Below are 17,511 nucleotides of genomic sequence, written 5' to 3' on the forward strand. Positions count from 1 at the left end.
CCCTCTGGTATGTGCTTTTGTTTTACAGAGTGTATTAACGACAGCTACTGGTTTGGCAGGGACAAAAGCTGTGACTATTGCTTTGATGAACCACTACTGAAAAAAACAGACAAATACCGGACATATAGCAAGAAACACTTCCGGATTTTTAGGGTAGGTGACTAATATCCATATACTTGGGAGATCTGGTAATCTAGTCATTGTTCTGAGATATTTCCCCCCTTTAAATCCTTGCTGTTAAAAGTTTGAAATAAAATGTTCTCTATTTTAGGAAATGGGTCCTAAAAACTCTTACATTGCATACATCGAAGATCACAGTGGGAATGGAACTTTTGTAAATACTGAGCTTGTAGGGAAAGGAAAACGCCGTCCTTTGAGTAACAATTCTGAAATTGCACTTTCACTATGCAGAAATAAAGGTAATATTATTATCTTATGGTTACTGGATTTGTTTTCCTCCTAAGTGAAGGAAAAATTAATGTTGTCTCCTTACAGGGTATGGTTTAAGTAAGTAAAATTAAGTAGATTAACATTTAAGATTAAACTTTGCTGTCCTAATTGCATTTTTAAATTATGAAAAAGACAGATTTTTAAGGTTTAATTGGTTTTGAAGCCACCTGCTATTGAATTTTTATATTGGTTAAAATAATTTATAGTTCATTCATTGATTTAGTTGACACCACATCAGTCTTAGATATCTGTGAATTGTTGTTTTAGGCCATTAATTCATCTTTCCTCCCTCCCTTATTGTTTCCTTTCTTCATTTCTTCCATTCATTCATTTCTGCATGCATTTATTGAGCTCCTATTATATGCCAGGCATTAGGCTATGGGTGTTTCTGTCAGAGGCTCACTTAAATACCACATAATTATCTTGCACAAGTGGAGATGTTTATTGTCATCATCAGGTAGCATTTTATAAGCATCTACTCCCAAAACTTTGTGAACATCGGGGGGTGGGGGGGCCAAGGGGAACATATGTAACCTAAACATCTGTACCTCCATAATATGCTGAAATAAAAAAAAAAAACAAACAATAAAATGTATTTCTTATAATCAAAAAAAAAAAAACTTTGTGAACATCAAATCTAAAATGAACAATCGTCATTCAGGATATGGTCTAGAAAGAGTAACTGACAAAAACAACCTACAGAGTTAAAAGTAGCTCACAATGATTTTAAATCCTTGGACAAGAGGAATACTCTTTCTTTAATTGAAAAAATTATAGAGCTTCTCAAACCACAGAGTCAAATGATGGAAGGGTGTGTGTATGTGTGTGTGTTACTTTTATTTATTTATTTATTTTTGAGGCAGGGTCTCACTCTGTCACCCAGGCTGGAGTGCAGTGACAAGATCTTAGCTCACATTTTAAAAATGTAAGTTTACACAGCATTCTCCCACAGATTCTGATTCTATAGTTCTGGGGATTTAAAAAATCATGCTGCTAGGCTCACTGGCGCACACCTATAATCCCAGCTACTTGGGAGGCTGAGGCAGGATGATTGCCTGAGTCCAGGAGTTCAAGGCTCTGGTGAGCTATAATTGTACCTATGAATAGCCACTAACTCCAGCCTGGGCAACATAGTGAGACCCCCATCTTAAAAAAAATCATGCCCAAAGGATTCTCATGCAGTGCAGTCTTCAGACTGGCCTCTGGGAACTATGTCTTTATTGGACATCCTAAAACAAATTTTATGATTGACTTAGTTTTTTCCGTTTTAGACTATTTTGTTTTCTGTCTGATAATTGTAGTCCAGGCAGCTGCGTAGTGTTTTGCTATTTGTGGACACGTAGTGGAGGGGGCAACTGAGTGCTGAAATTTGGTCTGCCCTGTACTTGTCATGCTATGTGATACCTTTTTCTCACGGGTCTGCCCAAAGGGCAACTTTTTTTTTATTAGATAAAATTTTAAAATCAATTTATTTATTTCAATTGACAAATAAAAATTGTATATATTTACCATGTGAAAAGATGTTTTGAAATGTGTATCGTGGAATGGCCAATCTGAGCTAACTAATAGGCATTATGTCACATCATTTTTTGTGGGAAGAACACTTAAAATCTACTCTTTAAGCTGATTTTCAAGAATTTAATACATTAACTATAGTCATGATGTATAGTAAATCTTTTGATCTTTTCCAATTTGAGCAAAGATGTCATATAGGTTAAAGGTGATTAAAGTAGATCAGATTGGTACTCTGTGGACTGAATTTGGCCTATTGACATTTTATTAGGCATTTGCTGATATTTATAATATTAATATGAAAACTCAAATGTCTTAGAAAAGTTGGAATATCTGGCCACAGTGAGCCTACAATCCCACAACTTGGGGATCTGCAGGCACTGAGTAGAGGCTGCCTCCTTTAGATAGGGGTTATATTTTCTCTTTCAAGACTCCACTTCTCAACCCAGCCTGACTTTTGTATAATATATTACCTTCCTGGCTTGTGCAGACAATTGAGTTTGCAGTCCCTGAAGTAGACCTTGACAGTTGGGAGAAATGTATCACCAGAGCCCCTCAAATTCCCAGATTGTCCAATGCCACTGGAACATATAGGTTCATAAATAGCCACAAGCATAGAGGGACAGTTGTACCTGGGTGAGCAGCAAGTCTCACTCACTGGACAAGTATCTGCATCCCGTATACCAGCCTGGAATGAAGTATACTCTGATGACTCAGATTTGTGCCAGAGACTCAGGCTGGATCTTTAGGTTACTTTAAGGAGGTCAAAACCTATCACCTAGCTGGGTGCAGTGGCATACACCTGTAGTCTAGCTACTTGAGGGGCTGAGGTGGGAAGATCACTTGAGCCCAGGAGTTCAGGGCCAGGCTGGGCAACATAGCATGACCCTGTTTTAACAACAATAAGAAAAACAAAAACTGTCATCTGAAATCTGAGAAACTCAAGCGTCTTCACAAATTTACTCTTTCAAGATGTTATAGGCAATTGCAAATTTACCATTGATAGGTTTGTAGAATTGAAATATTTGATAACTTGTTGCAGGCTTGGCCTACATGTAGGGTTAAATTATTAAAGGAGTAGTTTATTTATGTATGTATGTATATATTTTGAGATACAGCCTAAATAATGAATAGAGAAATAAAAAGGGGATTTGTTTGGAAAATGCTATTTATCTAATTTTACAAATAGGTTCAAGATAGTTTGCACAATGAAAAACCAGATATATAAAGGTATAAATGGCTGAGAGAAGATAATACTACTATGGTGACTTATGGTCTAATTTTTATTGGGATATTTACTTGCCTAGAACATTTTTTCTAGACTCATAGTAATTGTTTTGTTTTTTTTCTTTGAGATAGCCTTGCCCTATCACCCTAGCTAGAGTGCAGTGGAGTTACCATAGCTCACTGCAACTTCAAACACCTGGGCTCAAGTGATCCTCCTGCCTCATCCTCCCCAGTAGCTGGGACTACAGGTGTGCACCATCATGCCTGGCTAGGTTTTCTATTTTTTGTGGAGATGAGATCTCGCTTTTGCTCAGGCTGGTTTTGGGCTCCTGACCTCAAGCTATCCTCCCACCTCAGCTTCCCAGAGTGCTAGGATTATAGATGTGAGCCATTGTGCCCGGCCTCAGACTAATTGCTCTTTGATTTTTGGACCTGTGGTAGTCTGGCATGAGTATTTTATACTAGTATTATTGATTAATATGCTGAGTTTGGGGAATATGAATAGCAGTTATGGGTTTCTGGCAATGTTGTTAGAGCAATGCTGTGTAGTTCCATTGAAAGGTGAAATTAAAAAAAATTTTTTTTTTAAATTTTGAGACAGAGTCTTGCTCTGTCGCCCGGGCTAGATGCTGTGGCATCAGCCTAGCTCACAGTAACCTCAATCTCCTGGACTCAAGCGATCTTCCTGCCTCAGCCTCCTGAGTAACTGGGATGTGCACCACCACACCCGGCTAATTTTTTCTATACTTGGTAGAGGTGGGGTCTTGCTCTTGGTGAGGCTGGTCTCGAACTCCTGATCTGAAACAATCCTCCCGCCTTGGCCTACCTAACACATATTGTAAATGTTTCATGTTAAATATAATTAAAAACAAATCTGAGTGACAGAGCTATAAATTAATTAAATGTAATTAAAAACAACTGTCTTCTATGCCATGTGAATATTAAATTTAGACTCAATTATGTTCTCTTTTTTCAATAAGTTAATGAACTCTATTTCTGCCCTTTTTTCCCTTAGTTTTTGTATTTTTTGATCTGACTGTAGATGATCAGTCAATTTATCCTAAGGAATTAAGAGATGAATACATCATGTCAAAAACTCTTGGAAGGTAAATTATTTTTTTTCTTGTATAAATGGTACTTCAGTTTTTCCCTACACATTTGTTGTTGGGTAATTTTTTGTTTCTGATTTCATAACATTATTTATTGATAACATTTGTAGGACTTTTATTTCTGATAGAAATTTTATTTTTTATTTTTATTTTTTGTGAGTTGGTGCTGATTTTATTTTAAATTTTTTATTTTTAGTTGACAAATAATAAATGTGTATATTTATGTGGTACAATGTGACATTTTGATATATGCGTACATTGTAGAAAAATTCAATAAAGATAATTAACATATCTATCACCTCATCAATTTATCATTTTTTTGTGGTACAAACATTAAAAATTTATTGTAGCAATTTCGAAATATAGACTACATTATTATTGTGGTCCCCATACAGTGTAATAGATCACTAAAACTTATTCCTCCAGTCTAACTGAAACTTTATATTCTTTGATCAACATCCTCCCTTTTACGTTCCCTTCCCTCCAGTCTCTGGTATCAACTTTTCTACTCTCTGTTTCCATGAGATTGACTTTTTAAGCTTCCATATATAAATGAGATCATATATTGGTAGTATTTGTCTTTCTTTGCTTGGCCTCTTTCATTTAGCGTAGTTTCCTCCACTTCCATCCATGTCGTTGCAAATGACAGGATTTCCTTTTTTTAAAAGGGTGTATAGTATTCCCTTGTGTATATATACCACATTTTCTTCATTCATTTATTGATAGACACTTAGGTTGCTTCCATATCTTGGCTGTTGAGAATAATGTTGAAATGAACATGGGAGTGCAGGTATCTCTTTGACATACCAATTTCCATCCTTCGGATATATATCCAGAAGTGGGATTGCTGGATCTTGTGGTATTCTACTTTTAGTTGTCAGTTCTTTTTTCTTTTGTTTTTTTGGTTTTTTTTTTTTGAGACAGAGTCTTGCTCTGTCACTCAGGCTGAAGTGCAATGGCTTGATCATAGCTTATTGCAGCCTGAACTCCTGGGCCCAAGCAATCCTCCTGCCTCAGATTCCTGAGTAGCTGGGACTACAGGCACACACTACTATGCCTGGCTATTTTTTTTTATATATATATTTTTTTAAGAGACAGGGTCTTGCTTTGTTGCCCAAGTTTGGTCTTGAACTCCTGACCTCAAGCAATCCTCCCGCCTCAGCCTCCTGAGTCACTGGGATTACAGGCATGAGCTACCGCACCCAACCCGGCTTACCATACTGTTTTCCAAAATGGCTGTACTAATTTACATTTCCACCAACAGTGTACCAAGATTCCCTTTTCTCCACATTCTCCCCAACACTTACCATTTGTGTTTTTGATAGTAGCCATTCTAACGGGCATGAGGGGATATCTCACTGTGGTTTTAATTTGTATTTCCCTAATGACTAGAGATGTTGAGTATTTTATCATGTATTCTGATAGGTGTATTATTGATTTATTTGATAATGGTCATCAGGATGAACTCTTTTTCCTTACAAATTTTATTGGTGATAACTTTTTAAAAGCAGCTTTATTGGGATAAAATTTACATAACATAATTTACCCATTTAAAGTATACAATTAAGTGATTAGTATATTTAAGAGTTGTGAACCCATCGCCACAATCAATTTAAGAACATTTTTATCACCTGCCAAAAACATATGACTACCGCATGTCTTCACTGTTCAGAATTTTGCCGTCTTGGATGTGAAGTGAAACTGACAAGTGAATGTAACCTAGGGCAAAGTTCTCTATTTTTGGTCTCAGGACCCCTTACACTCTTGAGGACCCCAAAGAGCTTTTGTTTATACAGCTTAAATATATTGCTATTTACTGTATTAGAAATTAAAATTGAGTCATTTTTATGTTAATTCATTAAACTCACTTCATTTTAAGATAAGTAACTTTCTAATGAAAAGTAATTATTAATGAAAAGATTAGTGGGAAGAGAGGCATTGTTCTACATTTTTGCAAATCTTTTTGACACCTGGCTTTCTTAGAAGGTAGCTAGATTCTGATATGTGCTTTTTCATTCAGTCTGTTAGGATATCACTTTCCACGTAGCCTCCGGAAAACACTATGCACTCATGAGCTGATGGAAATGGCAAAAACAATGTCTTAGTATTATTCTGAAAATAGTTTTGACCTTGTGGATGCCCTGCAAGGTCTTGGGGTTCTCTAGCGGTTGTCCAATCAGTCTCTGAGAACCACTTCCTTAGAGAAGGTATTCAGGACACTGTTACCACATTACACAATGCCTGTTGCTCCTCATGCCCCACTCACAAAGGCCTTTCTATTTATTGATATTTTTGGAAACATGAAAGTTGAAATACATAGAAGGAAATAATCTCCCATATTCCTGCCACATAGAATCAAACACAGTATCCTCTTTATGACCATCTGTAGAAGAAATTCTGGTTTATAAATACAGAATTTAGTAACTGACTGTGTTTCCCTATTTGCATTGACTGCTTGGAATCTCACAACCAAACCTTTGCCTAAGAAATATGTGGAATTCAATGTTTTCTTAAGGAGGATTTAACACAAATTCTCTTAACTTATATTGGGTGGCAGAATCTCAACTCAGACAAATCTGGTAAGAAGAGAAATTTATTGGCTACTGTAACTGGGAAATACAGGGGCAAGCAAATCTGGCTCCAGGCATAGCTGGATCCAGAAGGTTATTAGGGCTTTATTTCATTGTTTTTGAGTTCTGATGATCTGTTTGACTTTATCTTTGACAGGGTCTAAGGGCTCCCACAGTGTCACCAGGGCTCTAGCTGCCATTTCTTGATTCAGCTGTTTGTTGCTTCCCTATACAATTGCTCTACGTGGCAGGAAAAATGGCTACCAGGAGCTGCAGATTCGTATTTTCTTTGTCTAAAAACTACAGCAGAGAGAATTGTTTCTCTCCTAGCATCAGCATTTGATTTCAAGGGAAAACCTGATTGGCTTAGTTTTGATTATGTATCCACCCTGTGGTCTTAGAAGTAGGGACTGTATTATAGCAGACACCCAACTAGAGCTACATGGACTTTGGGAGGATTCCCCTAAGCAAAGGGTGGCTGTTTCCAGGAGAACAGATATTGGACAGTGCTTTGAGCTGACTTAAAAAATAATAGTTACATGGACCCTTACCTCATACTATGTACAAAAATTAATTCAAAATGGAACCAAGAACTAAATATAAGAGGTAAAACTATAAAACTCTAGGAGAAAACAGGGACAGTTCTTCATGACCTTAGATTCAGCAATGGTCTCTTAAATATGATACCAAAAGCACAGTGACAAAAAAAAAAAATAGATAAATTAGACTTCAAAAGTAAAAGTGTTTCTGCCTCAAAAGACACCTGTAAAGAGAATGAAAACACAACCCACAGAATGAGAGAAAATATTTGCAAATCATATATCTGATAAGGGTTTATACCTAGAATAGGTAAAGAAATCTTAGAATTCAACAACTAAAAGACAGCTGGCAATTTAAAAGTAGCCCAAGGGCTTGAATAGACATTTCTCTAAAGAAGACATACAAATGGCCAAAAAGCACATGAAAAGATGCCCAACATCATTGGTCATTAGGAAGTGCACACCAAAACCACAATGAGATACAACTTCACACTCACCCACGAGGGTGGCCATAATAAAGAAACAGAAAATAACAAATATTGGTGAGGATGTGGAGAAATTGGAACCCCCATACACTAATGGTGGGAATGTAAAATAGTGTAGCCACTGTGGAAAAGTTTGGTGCTCTCTCAAAATGTTAAACACTGAATTACTGTGTGACCCAGAAATTCTCCTGCTAGTTATTTGTATGCCACCAAATTGTAAACAGGTGTTCAAACAAAAACTTGTACATGAATGTTCATAGCAGCTCTAGTCACAATGATGAAGTCTAATTTATTTTTCTTTCGTTGCTTGTGCTTTTGGTGTCATATTTAAGAAACCGTTTAGAAAAGGTGGAAGCAACCCAAAGAAATGTCCATGTCCATCAAAAGATGAATGGATAAACAAAATGTGGTATTTCTATACAATGGAGTATTATTCAGGTATAAAAAGGAAGGATGTACTGACGGATACTGTAGCATGGATGAACCTTGAAAATATTACGCTAAGTGAAAGAAGCCACAAAAGGCTACATGTTGTATGAGTTCATTGAAACTGAAATAGTCAGAATTGGCAAGTCAGTAGAGACAGAAAGCAGATTAGTGGTTGCTTGGGCTGAGTCAGGGTAGAATGGTTAGTGACTGCTTAACAGGTAATGGGGTTTCCATTTGGGCTGATGAAAAAGTTCTGGTTTTGGTTGTAGAACATTGGCAGTGCACTTAATGCCACTGAATTGTACACTTGAAAATGATTACAATGGTAAATTTTATGTGTATTTAACACATTAAAAAAGATGTCTTGGTAAACCCCTCACCCCATCCCCTCAAAACCCACACTAGTTATAATAGTCTACTTTAGGCAGGTAATGAGTGTTGGATTGCTAGTAGCCATTACCTTGGGCTGACCCAAGCTTTGGAGAACAGATCCTACTTAGGATTAAGTATATGCTGGGTAGCATTCCTCCTCCATTAGTAGTATCTCAATTAATTGTAAATTTTTGTGAGGGATTGTTGCAAACAGGCTAATTGTGCAATGCCTTTGGTTTTTTTAGGCATTCTGATTTAATTTAGGATACAATTCATGCTATCAACTGCTTATGTACTTTCTTTGAAAATAGAGAATAAGGAGGAGAGAGAAATGAATGCACCAATGGAAGTAATTTATTTGTGTGTTCTGTTTATTGTTTTTTGTTTGGGGTACTCATTTTGACCAAGAAAGATTGTCCTATTTGATATTTTTCTGACTTCTGGGATAAATAATTTCTCTTTTATTTGTTCTTAGTGTCTTTTTGAGAATTTCATAATCTGGGGCTGCAGTCAGACTTATGTCTCTATCACTCAGCTCAAAAGTGCAATTTGGAGCTGATTCAGTGTCGCTGGATGGCTCTTATCCACTAATGCCCTTGACATTTTATACTGGTGAGGTTTCACTGTGTCCTCTGAAAACAGGGACAATGGGAGGGTTGTTATATGGACTGTCTTTAACTTATAATACACAAGGTAGACGCAGGAGTAGTGGGTCTCATGATTAAAAACATCCTGACAATCACTGTCTATCTTTTTCCCCTCTAGCGGTGCCTGTGGAGAGGTGAAGCTGGCCTTCGAGAGGAAAACATGTAAAAAAGTAGCTATAAAGATCATTAGCAAAAGGAAGTTTGCTATAGGCTCAGCGAGAGAGGCAGTAAGTACCTGTGTTTGTGGTTGCTCACCTTGTCTTGACGCTTTTTCATAACTTACCAGAATAGTCTTAGAGCGATGATTTTCAATCTCAGGAATAGCTCACTGCTTAGATACACGAATTTGTGAGTATCAAAGAACATGGACAATTTTTTAGTATCTTTAATTAATCTAGAATCTTTTATTTATAGATAATTTGGTTCTAAAAATATTTGGTTGTACATAATAATGTACATAGCAGGAAGTTTTTTTTTTCTCCAAGTTCAAAGTAGATTGTTTTTACAATAAATGAAAGGAAATTAGAGAAAAAATCCAGCCATAATACCCTCTGTAACCCCACAGCTGTTTTCAGTTTTCCTTTTCCTCCTAGTCTTTGTTCATATGAATTCATGTTTTTAGGTGGTTGAAATCATATAGTATGTACAGTTTTGTATTCTGCTTTTCCACAGGTGCATTATAGTGTAAACTTTTCTCTAATACATCCTTTTTGAAGATTAAGTGTCCATGTCATCAATTTTATCATAATTTATTCAGCCATTTCTCTGGTTGATCATTTAGGTAATTTCCAGTTCTTTCCTCTTCTGGGTAATATGACAGTCAGTATCTTTTGTTTATGGATTAGTTATAGTTTTTTAAATTTTTAATTAAATTATTTTAATAGCCTTTCTATGTAGTGGCCATTTGTTTTATTACATTTTTTAAATCCACATTTACTATATGGGTGAGATGGCTAAATGTATTGATCTTTGCACACATGACCCAATAAAGTAATGTAAAACACACCCCCTAATCACATTTGCCTTTTTGGCTGGCTGTTTCTTGCTATTATACTTTAACATTCTTTAAAGATCAATTTTTTTTCCCCTAGACAATGCCATTCTCATATGGCAAGAGGAATTTCCTTTCTGTGTTCACTTTGTTATAGATCTTTTCCCCTGTGATTCTGGATTTGTTTTCCATTTTGGGGAGAAGAAAATATCTACCAGATTGTTAAAAACTTGGAGTAAGATTTTACTTCTTAATTTCATACTTCAAATCATATTGGACTCTTTATGATCACTGTATTATCAGAGTACACCCCGACTTGGTAATGAGTTTAATGGCTTACAGGAAGAGACAGGCTCTTAAAATTAAACATCTGGGTTTCTTAGCTGAAGTCCATTTTACATAAATATGTAATTCTATCCCCTCTTTGCTTGTGGAGGGTGTAGCCCAGGAAGTTGAGTTACTTGATTCATCCTTATGGAATTGTAACAGAGAACAACTTTAGTACCCTGAAGCTTCCTCTCGTCAGAGTCTCAGTAAATATGTTAGCCTGCAGTTGAAGTTGGAACCTCTGTCTGCTCTATTAGTAGAAATTTGACTTGACATTTTCTTCATACAACTGTTAATTAGTCGTACAACTGTTAATTAAACACCTTATCCATGGTTTTTGTTTGTTTCACCATTTTTATGAATGTAAATAATTCCATAGCTAATGACAAGTAGAGCTTACTAGTTAAATGTGAAACAGTGGAAACACACTTGTTTCTCTGGCTGTGGGAACCGGGGCAATGGCTTCTCTCATCTGAGCCTTGATTGTCGCATCTGTAAAATGGGGAAAATTATACAATCCAGTTCAATTGGGGATTCTGAGGCTTATGTGAGATGATCTTTGGAAATAAAGAGCTTGGCACAGGGCCTGGCCATTTATTGAATGCTTACTATTTGCCAAGTACTTTGCAAAGTGATTTTAGGTGAGGTATTTAATTCATTGACTTCCGGGCTTTGATTTCTTTGTATGAATAGAACTGGGTTTGGAACTTAGGTAGCCTTTAGTCAACTAAGTTTAATTGCATATGTTTTTTAAAATATTGGCTATTATTAATAATAAACTCTAATGTTATTCTGTTTATCAAAGGACCCGGCTCTCAATGTTGAAACAGAAATAGAAATTTTGAAAAAACTAAATCATGTAAGTATTGCTGTAAATATGACCCATAGTTAAATTCATTTATCTCAAAATACAGGAAGAGTGTAAGGCATTTCAGTATAATATAGCTAGTATTAACCTGGGTTCCTCAATTTGTATGGATATGCACATGCACACACACCTGGCTGTCATTTAGCTGGGAAGAGTTTTACCCCAAAATTTTGAGAGGATAATACTGTATAAAGATTTCATGATTAAATAATTTTGTGATATTTCTGCTGAGTTAGTTCTTGACCAAAAGACATAGTAATTATTCTATCTCACAGGGACTTGATCAACTGATTGTGTTTGTGAAGATGGTGCTAATTTTGATAAATTTGCACTGGTAAATATACCTGAAGTTTTAATACCTTTAAATACCTTTTATTTGGAGTTATCCAAATAAATTCAAGGGTATCCAATAAGTATGATAGCATCTTATCCTTGTATCTGATTCAATGGTACCTGTGGCCTTGTTGGATGTAAATAGTTATTTTTTGTACAATAAGGACTTTGTCTCAATGGAAAGTGTGTCTCACTTTAAAAAAGTGAGAAGGAAAAGTTAGCATGTGGGACTGATCTCATCTTCCTTTTTGTTGGTTCTTTGAATTTCTTCATTAATTCATGAGCACTCATGAAGGAATAAGCTTGGTAGGCACTGAATTAAACTTGAAACAAGACCTCTAGTCTATCCTGCTAATGATTGTCTTATTTTGGCTCTTCTCCTCCAGACAACAGAAATATTTCTTTTCTTTTACCTCCCCAAATCCCTCAAAGAACAAATAGAAACTAAGAAGAAAATAACTGCTGTTGACACAATACTTCAACAGGCTCCTCTAGAACTCAATAGCTGGACTTGAAAACCCTTGAGAATCTGAGTGACTGACCTTCCTGCTTGGCTTTCTTCTAATTCTTTTGCAATTCCTCCTTCTTGAATTTGCCAGGTCCTTTTTCCAAGAGATTGGGAGTCTCTCTTTAAGAGAGGAGCCCTCTAATTTTCTGGGGTGGAGTTGCAGCAAACATACCCTTTAGATAAACACTTAGAATTCTCAGAGAATTTTCTCTGATGTCAGAGGATTCCCAAACATAACATTTAGACAAATCTGGTGTCCGGTACAATAGAGAAGAATTCAGAACCCCATAAAAAGGTCCTTGGACATATTTCTTGGTACATGGAGTCCTTGGCCATGCGTTCATTTTGATGTTGGGAACAATAAGAAGAGTCTAGTGGCCAAGAGCCTGGCCTTTGGAATCAGACATTGATTTGGTCAATTGTCAAACACTTAATTGTGCCAGGCTGTCTTTTAGGCCCGAGCAGTGTTAAGCACTGATGGAGCTGTCCATTACTCCCCTCATGTGACTTCAGTCTAGTATGGAGACAGACATGGGGTCCTATCCCATTGCTATCACCTCCTGTCTCTCAGAAGGTCATTTTACTTTTAGAAGCCTCTGTTTCATCATCTGTACAGTGGAGATAATAAAGATACTTACCTCACAAGGTCAGTGTGAGAATTCAGTGAAATGTGCTCCTGAAGCTTTCAGCACAGAGTGCACACTAGGGGAATGATAGCAATCTGTATTTCCCTGAATCCTTCCCAGTGTGACCTAAGTGGAAAGTCTGGGTTAGCAGCCTCTGCTTCCTGGTAGAGAGACACTTTCAGCTGGGACATCCCCAGCCAGTGACCCCAGAAGTGGTAGAGAATAGAGAGGACAGTTTACTCTGGTTGTGACTGTTTCTTAATTTTTATTTATTTATTTATGTTTTTTAGAGACACAGGTCTTCCTCTGTTGTCCAGGCTAGGGTATAGTGGTGCTGTCATAGCTCACTGCAGCCTTGAACTCCTGGGCTCAGGTGATCCTTCTGCCTTAGCCTTCTGAGTAGCTGGGACTACAGGCACACATTACCATGCCCGGCTCTTTTATATTTTATTTTTTTAAAGATGAGGTCTTGCTATACTGCCCAGGCTGGTCTTAAACTCCTGGCCTCAAATGATCCTCCTACCTCAGTCTTCCAAGTACCTGGGATTACAGGTGTGAGCCACCACACCAGGCTCTGGCTCTATTGGGCACTTCTTCATGCTTTATCAGCTCCCAGCCCCACCCATTCCCATATGAGTACTGGCAATGCCCATTATGAGGCCATGCAGAACCAGGCAGTTCTCAGTTTTCCTTGTAATTGTGCCTTTTCTTCTGCTTCTTTAAAAGATAGTTTTGTTAAGATATCATGAGTATAAAGAGTCAAATAGTGTTAAAAGTTTTATTACACAAACCAGCAGCTCCTTGTCCCTCCTAATAGCCCTCTCTGCAAACATTTTAAAACTCTTAGCTATTTTTGCTAGAATTTACTCCATATTTCTATATAATGTGCATAAACTACTGTCTCTTGGTTTATCAATTTTAGATAGCTTGTAGACTTCCTGTTATGATATATGAGGATTTTAGCTCTCTCTTCTTTTCTTTCTATTCCTCTTAATATAATAGTACAATGTGTATTCACTGTTTTCATTATTGTGACAATAACAACTGTTCATGCAGAGCCAAATAGTGTACTATGATTGTAGATGAGGAGTGGTAGAACTGGTTTGTTCTTAGACCAATCCTCGTGGCCTTATGCTCCATGACTAAAGACTGGCTGACAGAGTCTGCTCTCAGTGGGTGGTGTAGCTGTTTTTGAGGTCGTTGATGTTAATCTCTGCAGCATATGCATGTCTCCTCTGTGCCAGCTGCTCGTGCTGGATGTTGGGCCTAGAAAGATCAATAAAACTTGAAAAAGCCCATTTGGTGTCTGGTGAAAGGAGACCCATGGTGGGTGTTAGTTTTCTTTCTCTGTCCTCTTGGAGCTCACAGTGTGGTGGGGAAACAGATAGTAAGATGCAGTGTGGGGTGACACAGATTAGAACCACTGTAGGGCACGCGGAAATGTCCAAGAGGACATCTGAGTTGAGGCTCGATGCCTGAGGCTAAGCATGCTTTGAGGGCTGGATCCCTAGCCAAGAGTGTAGTATGAGCAATGGTGTAACACTAGGAAAGAGCACAGAGAGCCTTGAGTGGGCAGGGAGTTTTGTTGTCTGGAGGGGAGGACGCATGGCACCAGGAACAGGACACGGGGTGGGGGTGGCGGTCAGGAGGCAGGATGAGGCTGGGTCATGATGGGTTTGGCAGTCCCTGCTGAGAAGTTGGATTTTAGCAGCAAGGCAGCAAGAAGCCAAACGTTTTCTTTCTTCTTGTCTTCCATCCTTCCTTTCCTCACCGATTTCTTTGCCTTCTTCCTGATTTCTTCCCTTCCTTGAGTATTTAAAAGTTATGTAATATTTGACACATGTAAAATAACACATGATAAATGTAAATTACAGAACAACCCAATAAAATGAACAAACACCTTTGAATTCCCCATTCAACTTAAGGATGAAAACCTGACTATATGATTGAAGCTACTACCAGTGTACATTTTCCCCGTCCTACCCCTTCTCTCCCCAGAGGTAGCCCCATTCTCTTGAATGCTATGTGTTCCATCCCTTGCTTTTTAAAAAGCCACATATGTATGTATCCTCAAATAATATATTGTTTTACTTCTTGTTTCTGAGCCTTATAAAAATGGTACAGGTTGAGTATCTCTTATCCAAAATGCTTAGGACCAGAAGTTTTTGGATTTTGAGGGGATTTTGGAATATTTGCATTATGCTTACTGTTTGAGCATTCCAAATGCAAAGATCTGAAATCTGAATTGCTCCAATGAGCATTTCCTTTGACTGTCATGTCAGTGCTCAAAAAGATTCTGAATTTGGATTTTCAGATTTAGGGTGCTCATACTCTTTGAAGTCTTTGCATTTTCCACTCAGCATTATGCTTCCAAGATCTATCCATGGTGGGGACACAGTGGGGTGTTCATTCATCTCTGTGTAACAGTTCATTGTCGGAAGGTTCCAGTGGAGGGTCTTAGAGTGATGGATATGATGAAATTTCCTTTGTAGGAAGATCATTCTGGCGAGTTTTGCCACCTTTTTATTTATTTATTTATTTTTATTTATTTTTTATTTTTTTGAGACAGAGTCTGGCTCTGTTGCCCTGGCTAGAGTGCCGTGGCGTCAGCCTAGCTTACAGCAACCTCAAACTCCTGGGCTCAAGCAATCCTCCTGCCTCAGCCTCCCGAGTAGCTGGGACTACAAGCATGCGCCACCATGCCCGACTAATTTTTTCTATATATTTTTAGTTGTCCATCTAATTTCTTTCTATTTTTAGTAGAGATGGGGTCTCGCTCTTGCTCAGGCTGGTCTTGAACTCCTGACCTTGAGCAATCCACCTGCCTCGGCCTCCCAGAGTGCTAGGATTACAGGCATGAGCCACCACGCCCAGCCTTTGCCACCTTTTTAAATCTAAAAATCAATAAATCTTATAGCTCTCTTCTCTTTAATTCTGATATAACTACAGGCTGTGCTGGGGTGTTTGTCCCTGAGGGATACTCACCAAATCTTTTACTTACCCCTGCCACTAAGCTTGATTGTAAAAACAATAGGTGTACTTTCTAAGTATAAAATCATGATATTAAATAGGCATTGTGAAGTATATAATGCTGCTCAACGTTCTTTTTGTGCACCCTGCAGTGATAAGTGGTCACAAACTGTCAGCCATAGGGGGGTGTGAGTGTGTCTCTCTCTCCCCCACCTCCACCTAGGTGTGCTTTAGAGTTCTTATAAAATTAGAATTTCCTTCTTCCTTTGAAAAATGGTAGGATCTTGTTGTGGGGTCCAGTTCCCTTGAGGTTCTAGTTGCCTGGAGCTAAGTCACCCTTATTGAATGGCAACATGGCAGGGCTCCCCACCTGGCCCCCTTCTTTTATTCATGCTACTTGTCAGGCTCCCCCAGGGGTTCTTAGGCTGTCCTCAAGTAGCTCTGCTCTGAGGCACTGAGGAGGAAGGCTGGAAAGAGACCCAGCCTTTGTTCCTAGATGGCACCTTTGGGTATGGAATATAAACAAGTCTCTCACTAACATGGAGGGGCAGAAAGTTTTCTGTATGTTCTCACTGAGGAGTGGATAGGTTCTGTTCTGTCGTCTCCCCTGCTCGAACTTCAAAGCCTTCTGCGGGCAGGGAGCCAAATGCCTGGTCTTGGCCTCCCTGATCCTCTGGGCAGATGTTCCAAGTTATACCGCACTTGTGGTTTTCCTTTTGGGAGTTTCTCACTACTTTTTCCTTTTTCTCCCCCTCTTTTTAGCCTTGTATCATCAAGATTAAAAACTTTTTTGATGCAGAAGATTACTATATTGTTTTGGAATTGTAAGTAGTAAAACTTTTTTAAAATTTATGTTCCCAAGTAAATGCTTATAAGCCATCAAAAAATCTAATATAGACTTGCTCTTCTCATCCTGGGCACCCTCAGTGTGTGTATTTGGTGGTGGGGCCTACAAAGTGTGTGTGTGGGGTGTTAATATCAATTCTAAACCCCCCCAGTATTTCCAAAAGCAGGTGGTATGGGATTCCAGGCCCTGGATCTGTGGCCTGATTTTGAACTCTACTCTTCAGATGACTAGCTGACCACCTAAGGGGTGAGTTTACTTCACCTCTCTGAGTCTTGTTTTCCTAGTGTTAAATGGGAATAATAACGATACCCCCATGTGCAGAGTTTTTGTAAGAATTAAATGCTATGAGGGATGGAAAGCCCCCAGCAAAGCACCCTACCACATGTCAGCACTCACCAGAGGTCGATATTATTATAGTTGGGTCTCTGTATCTGCAGTTTCTGCCATGAGTTCAACCAACCTTGGATTGAAAATACTCAGAAAAATAAAATGGATCGGGTGCATCTGTGTTGAACATGTATTATTATTATTTCCTAAACAATACAATATAACAACTATTTACATAGCATGTACATTGTATTAGGTATTGTAAGAAATCTAGAGATGACTTAAAGTACAAGGAAGGATATGCATAGGTTATATGCAAATACTATCCCATTTTTATATAAGGGGCTTGAGCATCCATGGATTCTGGTATCCTA

At 38.0% G+C, this 17,511-nt stretch overlaps 1 protein-coding gene across 1 annotated transcript in view; it reads left to right on the forward strand.

Moving 5' to 3' along the window:
• The window catches only part of CHEK2 (checkpoint kinase 2), a 38,189-nt gene that overhangs the window by 5,714 nt on the left and 14,964 nt on the right, over positions 1-17,511 (forward strand). Inside the window, exons 3-8 of the mRNA XM_012644089.1 lie at positions 29-153; positions 272-419; positions 4,205-4,295; positions 9,459-9,567; positions 11,464-11,517; positions 16,726-16,787. Coding sequence (XP_012499543.1) covers positions 29-153; positions 272-419; positions 4,205-4,295; positions 9,459-9,567; positions 11,464-11,517; positions 16,726-16,787 — 589 coding nt within the window. The remainder of the gene's footprint in view (positions 1-28; positions 154-271; positions 420-4,204; positions 4,296-9,458; positions 9,568-11,463; positions 11,518-16,725; positions 16,788-17,511) is intronic.

Source organism: Propithecus coquereli, unplaced genomic scaffold (genome assembly GCF_000956105.1).
Source record: "Propithecus coquereli isolate 6110/MARCELLA unplaced genomic scaffold, Pcoq_1.0 Scaffold206, whole genome shotgun sequence".
NCBI classification, from domain to species: domain Eukaryota; kingdom Metazoa; phylum Chordata; class Mammalia; order Primates; family Indriidae; genus Propithecus; species Propithecus coquereli.